Source organism: Micromys minutus (genome assembly GCF_963924665.1).
Source record: "Micromys minutus genome assembly, chromosome: 9".
NCBI lineage: Eukaryota > Metazoa > Chordata > Mammalia > Rodentia > Muridae > Micromys > Micromys minutus.
Genome location: NC_137978.1, coordinates 22,713,532 through 22,730,295, shown reverse-complemented (window position 1 = coordinate 22,730,295; position 16,764 = coordinate 22,713,532). Strand labels below are relative to the sequence as shown.

The window sequence follows — 16,764 nt, the reverse complement described above, 5'->3', positions numbered from 1 at the left end:
TGGTGGAATGTTTAAAAGTATAGACATGTAATGTAATAGAGTACTGTTGAAAGATACGAAGGCATTCTTTGATTTGGTCAGATCACACAGCATGAGAGTGTCTGTCTTAGGGATTCAGGATACATCACTGTGCAAACTGCAGAACTGATCCATCTCATTCACCCAAGAGAGAGAGATTTGAGAAGCACATTAAGGTTGGCTCTGGCTGGATTTGGACAAGTGTGGTGCAAACTGGAGTATGGGAACTGACTTCTGAGATAGAGGGGCTGTGGGTCTTTAAGGTTCAGAAATGATTGACATTTCCACCTTCAGGTACCAATTTTCTCAGGACCCTTTCGGCCTTGTGGTAGAAAAGACATGGCTCTCCTGCCTGGCCTTCTCATCCTCCACTCTAAAGCTTTTCTTCCCCTTCTTCCTCACCTTTGGTTTCCGCCCTCTTATATGTGACCATCTCGTGACTTTCTTTTAGTAAGAGTAAGCATCATTAAGTACAAACCCACATGGAAATCAAGAAGCCTGTCTCTAAGTCAACCTTTGACAGGTCAGGAAATGCAAGTGAGGAAGCTGAGGCTCAGGTGTGAAGGCAAACAGGAGGTGCTAAAACTGTCTCCCCATCAAACCCTTGTGGAAGTGTTTGTCAGGCTTCAGTAAAGGAGGTTCTCCTAAGCAAGCAGCTTCATGCCAGGAAGCCACTGTCACTGTCTAACCTTCCTCTGCTGCTTCTTTTACAGTCTCGCCAGTGCCCATTAAATGCAGATATCTAACTTACACATTTCAAATGGCATTTTAACAACAGCTTTACTCTTCAGGCTGGATTTTATTGTATTGTAATTGTGTCTCTTTTCTTTTTCTTTTTAGGGAGATGTAATCAGCATTCTGCTGGGTCCCAAGACAAATCTTACTGGATGAAGCCCCTCTCACTACATTTTGTTCTTCTCTAAGAGAAAGGGAATCACATCATAGGCTGTAAGCTTAAGGTTTTGGTTTTAAGAGAGCAGTATGTAGTCTATAACTTCCATTTACATTAAATTAGCTTTTATTTCAGAAACATATGATGTAGTTTCTAAGTTAAGATAAGCTAAAGGTTTGTGCTGGGATTGCCTTAATTTTCCAGAGATATTTCTGCTCCACTTCTTCGTCATACTTAAAATATATATTAGCAAATACGCATACCTATAAAATGTCCAAATTGCTTAGAAACTGGTCTTTTAAAAATGTTGAGAATTATTTAATCCATACTTAGAAGGTGCAGTTCAGCAACCGTCAAACCAGCTTCCAAAGCTCAGCATTTGGGGCTTCCAATCACACAGCCACCCTGGGGAGTGCAGTGAGTACCACGGAACATCAATGCTGGCCTCCTAAATCCGAGTCCTGAAACTACAGAACTTAGCAAGCTATGGGATGGAGAAACAGATCCATCAAGCATCCATTGTCTGGCTAGCCAGAATCCTCCTCCCTTGTCAGCAGGGGAACAATAATCTGAAATGCATTGTTACCTTCCTCTGAAAGGCCAGAGTCTCTGCAGTGAACTTTGAGCCCTGACTTAAAATTGTTTTAGCAAGAAAACAGAAGGTCTCAGACATACACACCAGGTTAGGGTGTTTTCTAGAGAGAGACTGGGCAGTAAAGGTGGCTCCCACACACACCCGCTTAGAATGAGTGATCCATGCGGGTCACCCAGCAAGTGTTCAGGTGTCAAGTGAGGCCATGGGGCACCACCGCCTTTTCTGTAAGGTGTTTGAGTGGAGGAAAGAGGCCAGGGTGTGAAAAGCTCACAAAGAATTTGAAGATCTTTTGTGTCTATGCTGGTGATAAGAGTCCACAAGGCAGTGAAAACTACCTACTTTGGAGCTGTGTGTTAAACAAAACCAAGGTGATTTTAGCTGGCTCTTGGGTTTAGGTCAGGTCATTAAGATTAGATATTTTCTGCTGATCTAAGTCACTGTAGTTGTCTTTCTAAAAGATTAAACTGTGTAATTTTGAATAAGAAAAAATAAAAACTTGATTTAGTTGAAAAATGTATTTCTTTTATTTTAATGTTTTTTTTTTAATTCATATTTTTTTCTCTTGTCTTCATCAAGCCTAGCTGAGAAATAAAGACATTATTTTGAAAACTGATCTCAGGATCGGACCTACTCTAGTTTTTGCTCTAGATCATGAAGGCTTAACTGATTGCTTCATATGTGTAGATTGGAGAGAATTTGTGTGTGTGTGTGTGTGTGTGTGTGTGTGTGTGTGTGTTGTACTTGGGGATTTCAGAGGGAGTTTCTTCGCCTGTTTTCTAGAATAAGTTTGGTTCCTTATAGTAAACTCCATCTTATGAGAATTCTACCCATCCACTCGTCATCCCACCTGTAAGCACATTCGCACACATAGTGCAGTTGGGAACCGTGAGAGGGTTTAGCACTAGGCAGTCATTACTTAGGTTGGTCGTTTTCCATGAAGCATCTCACGCAGAACTTGCTGTCATCAGTCTGCTGTTTAGCTACACTGCAGGCTGACATAGGAAAGAACAGCTATGTTCTCACAATGTAATTATGTAGCACATTAAACATTCACGTGGTCTACTTGTAAGCAATTATGTATGGCTACACATGAGAAATTAGAACACTTAGTATCTGCCATTTTGTCTCGGGAGCTTATTTAAAAGAACATGTTAAAAGTTCAGTTATCAATATGCTAGTAATAATGCATATTGAAGCTCTTCACACTTTATAAAACACATTCATACCCAATAGTTCAGTTTCTTTATCTTAACAATCTTGATAAAAGTAGAGCAAATAGTTATAACAGTATTATCTGTTTCTTAGAAGACTATTCGAGGCTTAAAGCAGTAAGACCACAACACTGAAGACCATTCACCGCCAACTTGAAATGATGAACTCAGATTCCCTTTGCTTTGATTTTATTTAGTCTGCTGTCCTGAAGATATGGTCTTCATATAGTCTAGGTTGGACCCAAACTCAGGATCCTCCTCCCTCCAGAGTGTCAAGATTACAGACAAGCCTGGAACACCTACTTGACTTCTGAAATCTATTGCAGAATACAGCGTTCGTAAATTTTATATTTTAAGGCCTAATCCAAAAACGATAATAGTTACAAACTTGATTTTCTCAGCATTCACCTGCTGCTACTGGGCCATGATGACGTGTGTCTTTTCTGTGGAGAACTTCGCAACTCCCAATTCTTAAATGCTCAGCTCATTGCCCCATCTTCTCTAGACAGCACTTTCTACAGACCAAAAGAAATGTGCCTTTGTGTGTGTGTGTGTGTGTGTGTGTGTGTGTGTGTGTGTGTGTGTGTGTGTAAGGGCTTTTTTAAAAGACAGGATCTCACTGTGTAGCTCAAGCAAACCTTGAACTTGTGACTGCTCCACGCCCACCTCGCTCATGGCTCTTGATAAATGTTTTCAGGACTTCATGGGGTTGATTTCCCCCACAACACTGGCTCAGGAATGATTGTTGAGGACTCTGCAAAAGTTTATATCTTAATTATTACTGTTCTTCATGACTTATCTCCTCTCACACTGCTAGGTCTGCATGACAAATTTTGAGAGGCACATAACACATCAAAGCTACCTGGCCTTCCTTTTTGAGCAACAAATCGGGGACAGAATTTGGGACAAACAATCCATCTTAAATTTAAAAAGAAATATAGCTCTTTCTCAGGATGGAGGGCATGAGGGGAATAAAGGAGGGGAATAAGACACACACACACACACACACACACACGTACAGGAAGGTGTACAACTTAGGAGAGACAACAGGCCACTTTGAAAATAACTCACTAAGTACTAGTGATATTCAGAAACATTTGGAGCCACCGGAGCTGAGGGCCCTGCACACTATCTTTCTTCTTTCTACCTTCCAGTGGCTTGGATCCATCACGCATCCCCCGTGTCTACCCTTGACTCTATATATTGACCTCTGCGAGTGAACCACGGTGAACATGAAGTGCAGGAGTCTCAGCATCCTGAGTTCATTCATTTTGGATGTATACCTAGCAGGAGAGTTTCTAGGTCACATGATGCATTTACTTTTGGGGAGGAAGCTCTACATCTTCTACAACAACTCTACCAAATTCACATTTCCCCATTTGAGGGCTGCTGATCAAACGTTTATATATTTTCGACCATTGTGTATCTTCTTTTAAAAAGATCTATTTCTCTGCTCATTTTAAAATATAAATCACATTTAAAACTTTAGTAGTACATGTGTGTTTGTGCATGGGTGTGGATGCTACAACATACATGTGAAGGTAGAAGATAACTTTTGAGAGTTCTCTTCTCCCATGTTGATTCCCATGATCAAACCCGGGTCCTCAGGTTGACCAGCAGGCACATTTACTTCAGAGCAGTCTCCCTGGACCTCTTTGCCCAGTTCAAGATCAGACCATTTTATTGTTTATTATTTTATACTGGTTTTTTCTGTGTTGTGCCATTGAGTTGCATGTTATGTGCTCATTTTGACTCTTTCTAATAGACCATTTAAAAATCACTAGATGAGTTATAAGAAAGTTTAATCCATAACACTGTGCAAAAAAGTTATCTATATACACTTACTTTAAAATCCTCCTTGCATTTGTAGAGGAGAAGTTAAGATTTGAAGGAGGAAAGAAGTTTCAGCATGAGGAAAAGTCTGGAAATCTAAAGAGGGTAGGGAAATTCAGAGTCTGTGAAGTGTTTGCCCAATTGGAGACAGTAGGACCTGACCTAGGAGACAAAGGGCAGATCAAAAAGCCCTCTCCTCTCCTCTCCTCTCATTTCTCTCTCTCCTCTCTTCCTCCTCTCTCCCCATCACTGCATGTGAGCACATACATGGACCAGCACACACGTAGATGTCAGAAGACAATATGGAATGTCCATCCTTACCTGCCACCTTCCTTGAGGCAAGGCCACTGTGGCCTGCTACACACAGCTGTGCTTCTGGGGTCTGAACTCAGGTCCTCATGCTTGTTCTACAAGCACTGTCCCTACTGAGCCATGTCTCATCCGCTCTCCCATCATGAACTCTCTTGTTGCTATGTGAAGTAGTTGTGTTTTGGGGGGTGTTCCTTGAGGGGTGATAAAAATCTATTGAAAGCCTTAACATTGGGTAGTTACTATAGGAAAGATTTCTAGACTGTTTACAGTCTAGAAAATGAATTAATAACAAGGCCAATTCAGAAGCCACTATAGTAATTCACATCAAACTTGGGGATCAAGATACAGAGGATAGAGAACAACAAATGTATGTTGGAGAAATTCAGGAAACGATGAGTTAGCCCAAGTAGAGACATTGTGAGTTCATGGATCTTTAAGTACAGAGACTATTTTAGTCAAAAGATAGTAGGAATAGTAGGAATTAGGAGTTTTAATGACTCCTGGCTATCAACAGCTTTGTCATGAGAGTTCCCACTAGAATTGACCAAGAGTCATATTGGGGGCTGGTGAGATGGCTCAGTGGTTAACCACTCTTATCGAGGACCTGGGCTTGTTTCTCAGTACCCACATTATATAGCTCACATATAGCTCTAGTTCCAGAGGATTTGGCATCTGTAGGCAACCATACAAATGCGACAAACATATGCACACATAAATAAAAAATAAATCTTTAAAAAGGTAAATATTTATTAACTTTGTGTTGGAAAAGAAAGTGTTTGATGATGACTTTATAGTGAGCTCATGATTAGAAACACAAGATAATTATTTGTGACGGGATCCATACCTTTTCAGTGATGTAATTAATTTCCTCAACTGACCCTGTGATAGTTTTAATTTATAATTATAACTATAAAGTAAAATCACAGCTTTAATACTTCCTCAAAGTGGTATTCTAGCTAGAACGTAAATTATCACTAGCAAAATGTATCAGTCTAGCATTGACATCACTAGATTACAGTGAAATCATTCCCACTGTGAACACATCAGTCAGTGCAAAGGTCTCTCTGTGTCAGGCTCTGGTCAGTGCTCTTTGCACTTAATCCTCACACTCAAGCCAACATGGCAAACATATGCATACAAAAACAAAAATTATGAAATTGATGTTGTTAAAACTTTACAAATCCAAAAGCGTAATTCCAGGACATTATAGGCCTTAAATTCTCATAGCCGCTGAATAGCAGAACTGAGCTCTGGTTGAGCACATCTGATGCCACAGGAAGTGCTTATGCCAACCTGTCTCACCCACTATCTCTGGGCATCCCATGGATAATGAGCCCCAACAAATCAGATGGAGGTAAAGCACACATCAACTAAATCCAGTGTGTGATTGTTAATTTCAGGTTTGGTTTATGTTGTAGATCTTCCAAAGCTACCTCCTTCTGTCACAACAGAAGATTTGGGATTTCAGATTTAGGCTTCTCTAGGGACACAGTATACAGCCATATTAAGTTTCCTCTAATCATTCAAAGTTGAAATGAGTTAGCAAGTTATCATAAGTAAGTCAATTAGCACTTAGCACAATCTATGATGTTCAAAAATAATTAGCAATTGCCTTTGCATGGGATTAGGAAATGTTACTTTTTGCTGGGACAAGCTTCGACGGGCAGATTCTCTGTAAATCTCAATTAGAAAACCATACATACATTAGTACTGCTCTTTGCTAAGCTGGTCACTATCATATAAGTGGTATTAGGCCTTCATATACCAATGTACTCTGTGAAAATTCCAGTTGTTAAGGAAGAATAATCTAGCTTGCTGTGCTTAAATCTAAAGTCTCTGGGTCATGGGGCTAGAGGGATGACTCAACCATTAAGAGCACTGGCTGGTCTTCCCAAGGAATCTGCTCTCTTCCAGACTCCTAGGGCAAACCCATGGGACACGGACAAAAATCGAGGCAAAACACCCACATATGTAAACATAATTTAAAAAATTTTAAAGTAAGCACTTTGGGTCATTATAACCATTTTGTATACCTGCAAAGCTGTTGTAATTCTAAGATAATTTTATTAGTCAGGATAAACCATGTTATACTCTTTCAAATCAATAATTCCTAAGTCTCTGTGATTTTATATGATGAAGACATCTTTTTCATTCATATCTCATGCCCCATGTAGAGAGCAGGATGCTCTTCTCCATGTTGGACTGACCTAGCAAGTAGGTTTCAACATTAGGAATGTGCTGGTCAGGGAGAGGAGAAGAGGGTTGGGGAGGTGAGGAAGGAAAGGGCAAAGCTGAAGAATCTCAGAGATGGACGTGCGTTAGCTTAGAGAAGAGCCCTGTTTTTCTGTTCCTGCGATATAATATTCTGAGCAAAAGCAACAAGGGGCAAAAGGATTATTTCAGTTTACACTTATACATCTCAGTCTACCATTACTGAGGGAAGTTGGGCCAGAATCTGAAGGCAGGGAACCAAAGGAGAAATCACGGAGATCACGGAGGAACGGTTCTGATTGCTTATTTTCTGGCTCGCTCCCAGACTTACGCTTAACTAATGCAGGACCACCTGTGTAAGGACTAGTACCATGTGCGGTGGATTGAACCCTCCCACCTCAATCATCGGGCAAGTTAATTCTTCAGAGATATGACTGCAGGTGACACTGATGGATAGAGCTGAGTTGACGCATTCTTGCTCTCAAATGACTGAGCAAACTCCTAGTTTAGATAGGGGCTTCAACTGCTTTACCAAAAAGAGGTGTTTTTATCATTGGCAATTTGGGAAGACACATTTGGCTTTATTAGAATAGAAATGTATGCCGAGACAGACAAACCCAACTCACAGGTTAAGGATATTAAGGAATGTGGGACCATGAATAGTGGCCTGGTTCCCGGTTGAGCTAAGGCTAGAAATCCCGGAGACCCTCAAGAGACGGTAGGTGCTTCGTCTATTCTTGGGCACGTGGCCCTCGTCACTAGTCACAGCCCCCCATAGATTTGTAGCCATCAATCACATATGGGCAATGCCCCAAGCACCTCCACAGGTAGAGGATGTGACCTATGTAGCCTCAGGACAGATCTCCATTTTAATATGGTACCTAAAGACCTAAAGAGCTTAGCCAATAAGCTTTCCTTACCGAATACTCCTCCATCCAAAAGGTATTTAATCTCAGGCCCACCCTGAGAAGCGAGGTATGGTTTTACACATCCACCCTCTGCCGTGACAATAAATGCCTTAAAACCATGGCCGGCCTCTTTTCACTGGGATTCACCGTGGAAAACCATAGAGAGGGCCTTTGCCTATAGAGACGCCACTTAGTCTCCCATAGAAGGCCTCTCTGCACTCCCAGAAACGATTCCCAAGCTCAAGCCTCAAGTCTACAGCCTTCAAGCTCCCTCATAGGACCAGCTAGGGCTTCCCCCTCTCCCCTGCCCCACCCCAGGCTAGATCCCGCCCGAGGGCTCCACTCCGTTCTCAGCTCTTCTCCCCACAGCGCCTGGGTGTCTGAGAGTCTGGGGACCAGATGGCCCTGGCCTCCTCTCAGGCCCAGGGACCCCTGAACCAGCTCTGGCTGTCACGAGACTTCTCTACAGCGCTGCCCGACGCCTGCCTGGCGACAGCATGGTTTAAGTACAGTCACATCCCAAGTCAGGCCTCCCCCAGTGGCTGTGCCCTGAGGCGGAGCAGACCCCACAAAGGAATATTCTAGTCACAGAAATTCTGAGCTCTGAAAGAAAAGTTACCTCTCCTAGTCTATTCTGATCCTGAGGTAAAATGGTAGCCAAGAAATAAACAACTGTTGATATGTAAGGCGGGACTGGCCTTGTCTCATCACTTCTGTATTTCCATAGCAACTCCTAAGAAGATGCAGCAATGCTAAGTGAGGTGTGCTCAGATGACCGAGTAAGCATCAATAATCATAAAAGCACATGGATAGCCCTCCACACGGTCACCTATGTGCTTAGTAAATACTGTTAAAGTAAGGACCGACCAATAAAGCATCAGAAGGATTGGAATAAACAGCCCAAGAGGGTGAGGTAACTTCAAAACCTCATTGGGCACTGACGACCACATGGATTCTCATTTGCTCTCTGGCAGAAGGAGGAATCCCGCTCCTGCTGTTTCTCTTCTCAGTCCCGTTGGCTGTGGTGGAAGTCAGAAGCAGGCCGACTGTGAAGCTCTGTGGCCCGGACTATGTGAGAACATTCATCTACATCTGTGCCGGCTCACGGTGGAGGAGATACCGAAGGGGCCTCTCCACCCTCAACATGGTATTAGACTCACACACCTGACATTTTTTTTCTAGACCCCCCTTTTTAACCATTCCTCCTCAACCCCAGTTTTCTCAGTAGCTATTTCTCTAAGAAATTCTGATCCACTTGTACATCAATGTAGGGGCTTAATCATCAAAATATATTATGGAATTTGGCCTGGGAAAAAGACAAATGTGCCATATTTTAAAAAGCAACACAATGCTATTCTTTAGTCTTATGAATAAAACCGTTTCATTGCATGAGACTTCAGTGAGCTCAGCATCCGTGGGCAGAGAAGTGAAGGCTGTAGAAAGGCCAGGCATCTATCTGCAAACTGATGATTACAGAGTGTATGAAGTTAGAGTTCAGGCAAAAAGGATAAAGGAAAGGACCCGAGTCAGCTGACTATGTATTAAGTACTGGGCAATTCCAGGGACATGTCACTTAGCTTTCTGATGAAGCTCATGTGACGTAAGTCATGTTGCTCTTGATTATTTATCAAGGAGAAAAATATTTACCCAGCAGTGAGGCCAGAAGACAAGCCAGGTCCATCTGTTTCAAGAGTTGACGCCATTGCTATTACATACCGTGCCCCAGGTGAAGAGAAGGATCTGTAGACACATCAAGGAGAAAGTGGAATTTGACAGAGGTCCTGAAGGACCTGTCAAATCTGAGAAGTTGTGAGGCAGGAATTGGGGGGATTGTGAGCAATAGGAAATGCATGACCAGAATTCCTAGGGTGCCTTGTCAACCTGCACGCGCGCGCGCACACACACACACACACACACACACAGCCTTACATATGTACATACATAATTATAAATAATAAAGATAACAATTTAAAACTCTGAGGTAAAATGTATTCAAGGTTCTACTATTTTAAATTGATAAAACATGGATTTATCATGTGTGTAACATGTGAATGATGCTCTCGGTAACTTTAGGAATGCATGTGTTGCTGTCGATCATGGCTGCCACATTGTTCAGTGGATCTCCTGGACTTGTTCCTCCTGGCTACTTGAAACTGTGTAGTCCTTGCCTCCCCCCTTCATCTCAGGACACCTCAGTCGTCCTCAGACAGCCACTACTCTCCTTTCGTTCCTGTGGCCTCGGCTTTCCAGATCTTTCCAGATCAGACTGAAAGACCCCCGGAGGGTATCTTCCGTCTGAAGAGACCCCTCCCAAGGAGCAGCGAGACCACTCACTTCGGATGCAAGTAGCAAGAGGTTTATTTACACAGGTACCTGTGGGCACACAGTCTCTCAGAGGACTTGTGCGCCGGACAAAGGGGCAGTCCCCTTTTTATAGGGCTTGGGGGGCAGAAGCAAGGTACAGAAGCAGAAGCATAGCAACAGGGTTTTAATTGGTTAATTTAAATGAAACCAGGGTGAACTGGGGACAAGCCCCAAGTTTTTGGAAAGGGCGGCCTTGGCCCCTCCTCTGGGACAGGGTGTTGTTTTTCGTCCTTGTCTCAGTATGTATGGCAAAATATTGTGTCTTTACCCCAGTCCAGGTGGTCAACTACAGATATCTTGTTTGGCAAGGACTGTGCTATTTCTTGGCTGACTCTCAGTTTAGTATTTTTCTATCTCTGTCTAATTTAAGCCTTGCACAAAATGGCGTTACTGCAGCTAAGGCGGACGAGGGGTCTTTCAAGACCATGCAACATTGCTCTTTTGTGCCCAGCTCCCTATTTCTATTTGAATTACGGATGGCATTGCTTTTGCTTTCTAATAAAGATTTAGGAAGTGAATGTCATGTAAATGCTGAAGTCACATGTATGATGCTAAGCTTAGCTTACAGAACAAAAGATTTTATGGAATTACAAACAATATTCATATTTTAGTGGGATAATAGCTTGAGATGTGATAAAGTTGTCCTTACCTTTAATAAATATATGTAATACAGAGTTTATACAGACGTTATCAGAAATAGGTGCCTTTTAAGCTTTAAACGAGAGTTGTCATTGATTCTGAAACAGCATATGAAGAAAAATGCATTGAAGTATCCCTGAATATACAGAGCACTAAAATGGAAGTTCTGTAATTTTTTTTTCTTTTCTGTTTTAACCTTATTGTTATTGTGAGCATCTGTACCTGTGTGTGTATGCTGTATGCGTACAGGCAGGTAATGCCACTGGACGTGTGCTGAGGTAGGAGCACATGTTCTCTCCTTTCCATCTTTACGTGGATCAAAGTCAAGTCTAGGCTTTCCTGGTCCGGCTGCAAGTATCCCCCACCCCCACTCACTGAGTCGGCTCACTGGCCCCGCCCCCACCCACTGAGCCGGCTCACTGGCCCCACCCCCACCCACTGAGCAGGCTCACTGGCCCCGCCCCAACCCACTGAGCCGGCTCACTGGCCTCTATCTCCTTTTGAAATTACTGAAATCATACCACTCGAAACTTCCAAAGGTGTCTAGTGTTTTCCTTAGCATTATTTATCTGATCAATTACTAGTTGACCAACAACCATTCTTTCTTGTGGGTTTTGTTTAAACGCAAGCCAGAGGAACTTGAATACAGACACTGGGAACAGCATTTAGATTAAACAAGGTGGCTGGTGCTTCAGTTTCAGATATGGAATGGAAATCCCACTGATCAGTTTTGCAAGCCATCACCAGGGGTTTTGTTACTGTTGTCTTGCTTCTAGCTAATTAAAGTTCCATCTCTTACGACTAGCTATATAGCTTATTGCTAATTATAAGTAATATCTTTGGAAATACCTAATTTCTCACGGACCAGAGGCAGCTTGGGACATTTGCTGCTGACCCACTGACACTGCTAACTTTCAACCTGTGGGAAAACGAAGAGCCAACATGACCCAGCTCTTTCTGAAGTGCTGCTCTTGGTGCTTTCTTTGTTAAAGTTCGTTAAGGTAGTGTGGTGCCTTTCTCTCCTATAGCTGAGATAAGAAACCACCTCCAGCCCCTAGACAGACAGGAAACATCCAAGGAAACTCTGGAGCACAACCTTCCCAAGATGGATATCTCAGGCACCCATGGTCTTTGGGAATTGAAGAAGCACTTGGTAGTATCCAGACGAGATTTGCAAGCTTTGTGCTGAGGATGGTTGTTGCTCCATGTGGGAACTCACCCTCTGTTAGGAAGCAGCAGCCTTTAGCGTGTATCTCGATGTTCTACCATTGAGTCCCACATTCAGCTTCTCTCACTACAACCATGGCTTTTAGATGATCCTTTCCTAAAAGGTCTATTATGGCTTAAGGCCACTCTTCTCCCTTTGCCAAGACCAACCCACTCTTCTTTCTAAATTCTAAGTGCTGTGCAAAATTGTAATTAAAATGCCCAAATCCAAGCTCACCGTGATTCTCTTCCCATTTAAAAAATTGTTTTAGGGGCTGGAAAGATGTCTCAGCAGTTAAGAGCACTTGTCATTCTTGTAGAAGTCACAAGTTTAATTCCCAGCAACCACACAATTGTTACACTCATCTGTAACTCCGGTTCTAGGGGATCTGATACCTTCTCCTCATTTTCACTGGCACTTAGTCTGCATGTGGTATGCAGATACATACATGTAGGCAAAGCACTCATACATGTAAAATAATATATATGTGTAAGTTAGAGCCAGTGATTGAGGATGCTCCAACAAAATAACTTGTACCGGGGGCTGGAGAGATGAATCAGTGGCTAAGAGCACTGGCTGTTCTTCCAGAGGACCTTGGTTCAATTCCCAGAACCATATGACAGCTTCCAACTGTCTGTAACTGCTGTTATGAGAGATCTAATGCCCTTTTCTGGCCTCCTTAGGCACCAGACATGAAAGTATTGTGAAGATTTACATGCAGGAAGAACGTCTCTACACACAAATATTTCAAACAAAATTAAAACAAAAGTCATGCAACACCAAAATAATGGTCTCCCTTGCAGCCTTAAATTCTTCTTGATCGTATGAGCAATGAAGGCCTGGAACTGGAGTAACAGATGGTTGAGAGCCACCATGTGGGTTCAGGGAAACAGACTGCTGTGCCATCTGTCTAGTGCCAATCTAGCCAGCCCTTCCAAAGGTGGGTAAGATGGGAGAGGCTGCTGTGCCGTCTCATGGGCAGGAACAATGCTTCTCTTAAGTGTGGATGAAGCTTTAAAAGACAGATCGCCATCCTTCAGCTCCTCCAAGAGATTTCTGGGACCACAGTTCTTTGTGGTATCTGTGTTGGGAGAGCAGGGCAGAGAGGGGGCATAAAGATTAGCACATGAAAGAGATAAATTATCTGGGGTGGGGAGAGGGAGAGACAAGACTCACCACTACCAAGAGTTACATGAAAGGAACGGAGCATACACAACATTCAAATACAGAAGAAGGTGGGCACTGTATAAATGGCCTATAAAAGGTCACAAATTTGTGGTCCTTTGAGCCTTGGATCTTTTCAGCTCTGTGGCCCATTTCCACTTTCAAAAATGCTTTGTTTTTAAATAAACTACCTCTAAGCCAGGTGGTCTGCACTCCTTTAAGCCGTGCATTTGGTAGGAGGAAGCAGGCTGATCTCTGTGAGCTTGAGGCCAGCCTTGTCTACATAGTGAGTTCCAGATGAGACCCTGTCTTAGAACACACACACACATGCATGCACACACACACACACACACACACACACACACACACACTATAAGTGTTACAACTGAGAGGAAAGGTTTTCCCATTGAAAGTGTTGCAGCTCTGAAGGGAAAGGTATCCTGGCAGTCTGGAACCAAGGAATACCCCAAAGTCACACTGCAACACAAACCTCACACAAGAGATTTATGGGGAAAGACACAAAAGGGTATCTGCCTCTGAGTGGGGGAGAAGCAGCCAAGAACGAAGCAGCTTTGTTTGGGGTTTCTTGGGAAGGCAGGAAGGAGCTTCCCAGGGTGACCTGGGATTGGTGGGATTTTGTGGCCAGGCTCATTGTGTTTGGTCTTTCAACACATCAGCTGCAGTTAACCTGTAAGAAAGAGACAGTACTTTATCATCTAGCAGGAGAAAGCAGTCTGGGGAGAATTAAAGAAATGTGTCTAAAGCTGAACATCTGAATGGAAGGTGTTTCTGGATATACAGTGAACTGCTTAGTGTGAATCAAGGCAGTCTTGCCAAACTTGCCAAATCAAGTGTTTATTGATGAGAAGAATGGGATCTAAGTCATTGTTCCTGTCCTTAATGGAGATGTCATTCTGAACCATCTGGAAGGTCATTCATTGATAACTTCCTATACCTTATAAGCATATGATTTAGAGACTGGAAAGATGAATCAGTGGTTTAGAAAGTACTGGCTGCTGCTCTTCCAGAGGACCTACGTTCAATTCTAATTCTGGAGAACTAAATGCTTTTCTGGTGTCTATGGGCACCAGCCATGCAGATGATACAGAGACATATGTGCAGCAAGCACTTATACATATAAACTAAAAACAAATCTCAAGAATATGATCTTTAAGAGACCGTATTAAAGAATAAGAATACAGTTGTCCTTTTCTAAAAAATAATTTATTTCTTTTATGTATAGAAATACACTGTAGTTGTCTTCAGACACACCAGAAGAGGGCATCAGATCCCATTACAGATGGTTGTGAGCCACCATGTGGTTGCTGGGACTTGAACTCAGGACATCTGGAAGAGCAGCCAGTGCTCTTCACCACTGAGCCATCTCTGCAGTCCCAGTTGTCCTTTTGAAAGAAAGTCAATCCAAATGACCCATCAATCACCTGGATTAGTGTAAGTCCCTCAGGAGAAGCTGCCTTGCTAGAGGCTTTATAAGCAGTATAAAGCATTATTATGAGGCGCCATCCCCAGCTGAGGAAGTATGGACAGTTGGTGGATGTTAGGAGAGGGGCAATCACATTTCCTTATGGATGTCGCCTCTGACAGTTCGACCACGTTCCAATGGAGGCTCTCAGAGCCATGTGCACGTGGATAGCACTAATTAGATTCAATTGATAATTTAATAAAAATAGGCAAGAAGACGTGAAGTTAGAAGGGAGGACAAGAGGGGAGGGGCAGAGCCATGGAAGAGTTCAAGCTGGACTTGGTGGAGGGAGCACGTGGTCAAAGTCCACTGCACACAGGTGTGAGATGCCCGAAGCATAGATACAAATATTGTAATGTTAAAAGTCAAATGAAATATAGGCCAGTATAGTTGTTGCCATCTGGCTGGAGAGAAGATCTTTTAAAGAGAAGAAATGCTTGCTCTCCTCTCACTGGCTATTGGATTCTTGAAACAAAGAATCCCAAAGGATTAACACTTCCCCAGGCAGAGCTTGCTGCAGGAAAGGGTTGTCTGAAGCCCTGCTGTTAGAGACACTTCCTCCAAGGAAGGGTACTCAGCTTTGACAGTGGGTCAGTTGTCAGCTATGGACATAATTATGCCTCCTCCAGACAGCTGCAGATGCATTCCTTTACCTGCCCCCCCCAAACCAAATCCCCAAGTACCCTAAGATAGATTTAAGGTCCATATTTGTTCCTCCTCCCAGTATGGCCACACTAAACACATCTCCTTCCTCTGCTTTTTGCTGTTACTTGTTCCTTTAATTGGCACCTTGGGAATAAAGGGGCAGTTTGGGTCTTGCTCACTGGGGCTGCATGAGCAGAGACTTTGACCCCAACTACTCTTGTAACACAATGATTCCTCAGGCCGTGTCCACCCTCACTGTGCTTTCATGTCTAGTGAACTGCATCTTTTCTACACTATGTGTGCTTTGTCTGATTTTTTTTTAGGTCTTTGAGAATTTTGTATAATGTATTTTGATCCTTTTCACCCACCTCCCCTAATTCTTCCCACATCTACCCTCCCTGTCTACCCAACTTTGTCTCCTTTAACATATGTAAATACTATATATGTTATTTTACACACATATATATAATATAATTGATTCACTTATATAATATATTCAATAATATAATATAATCAATAATATATTCAAGTACAGTTTGTGCTGTTCATATATCACTCTTAGATGTGTGAACTTTCACTGGTATGCAAGCAACCTTCCAGAGGCCACACCTTCAAAGAGAATGACCCTCCCTCTCCCAGAAACCATTAATTGCCAATAGCTCCTTAGTTAAGGATAGGAATTCTTGCCCACCTACCACGTCCATGCTGGGATTTTGGTTTGAGTCGTATACCGTGTCAACCGCTGTGTGTTCGTACATGCAGCTGCCCTGCTTTGTCCCCAGAACACAGTTTTCTTATACTCAACACCTCCTCTGCCTCTAACATTCTTCCCATTCCTTCTACAATGACCCCTAAGCCTTTGGACCAACTGTGGGTCTTCGTATTAATCGCCATCGAGTGCAAAAGCAAGCTTCTCCAGTAAGGGTTGAGCAATGTGCTGATCTATGGGTATAATGGTAAGTCAGTGGAGCCAACACACACACACACACACACACACACACACACACTAATCCTTAAAAAGCAAAACTTAAAAGTTTATTAAAATAATCTTCCATTTTCAACTTGATACTTACAACAAGCTGACATTATTATATTTCAACCAGCAAAATGCACAGCAGCAGAAGACTATTTTATTGAGACAGACACTGTGGGTTGCAGTGGCTCAGGGCTGAAACATCCCCTATTGAAAGGGGGTGCAGAAAAACAAGAAGCCTACAAGTAAGTGACAGGAACTCACAGGGCTCACGAGGCACTTCCTGAAGGTGTAGCAACAGATGAATGC

At 42.8% G+C, this 16,764-nt stretch overlaps 2 protein-coding genes across 2 annotated transcripts in view; both read left to right on the top strand.

Moving 5' to 3' along the window:
- Positions 1-909, top strand: part of DNAI4 (dynein axonemal intermediate chain 4) — a gene marked incomplete at both ends in the record, with an annotated part of 72,161 nt that extends 71,252 nt beyond the window's left edge. The window contains one exon of the mRNA XM_080920941.1: positions 859-909. Within this exon, the coding sequence (XP_080777067.1) occupies positions 859-909 (51 nt within the window). The remainder of the gene's footprint in view (positions 1-858) is intronic.
- Positions 910-8,811: 7,902 nt separating this feature from the next.
- INSL5 (insulin like 5) lies at positions 8,812-12,172 on the top strand (the record flags this gene model as incomplete). The annotated part of the gene is made up of 4 exons (XM_080922134.1): positions 8,812-8,842; positions 8,955-9,127; positions 9,613-9,706; positions 12,012-12,172. The coding sequence occupies 4 exons, from the start codon at positions 8,812-8,814 to the stop codon at positions 12,170-12,172; spliced, it is 459 nt and encodes a 152-aa protein (XP_080778260.1).
- Between the last annotated feature and the right edge of the window lie 4,592 nt (positions 12,173-16,764).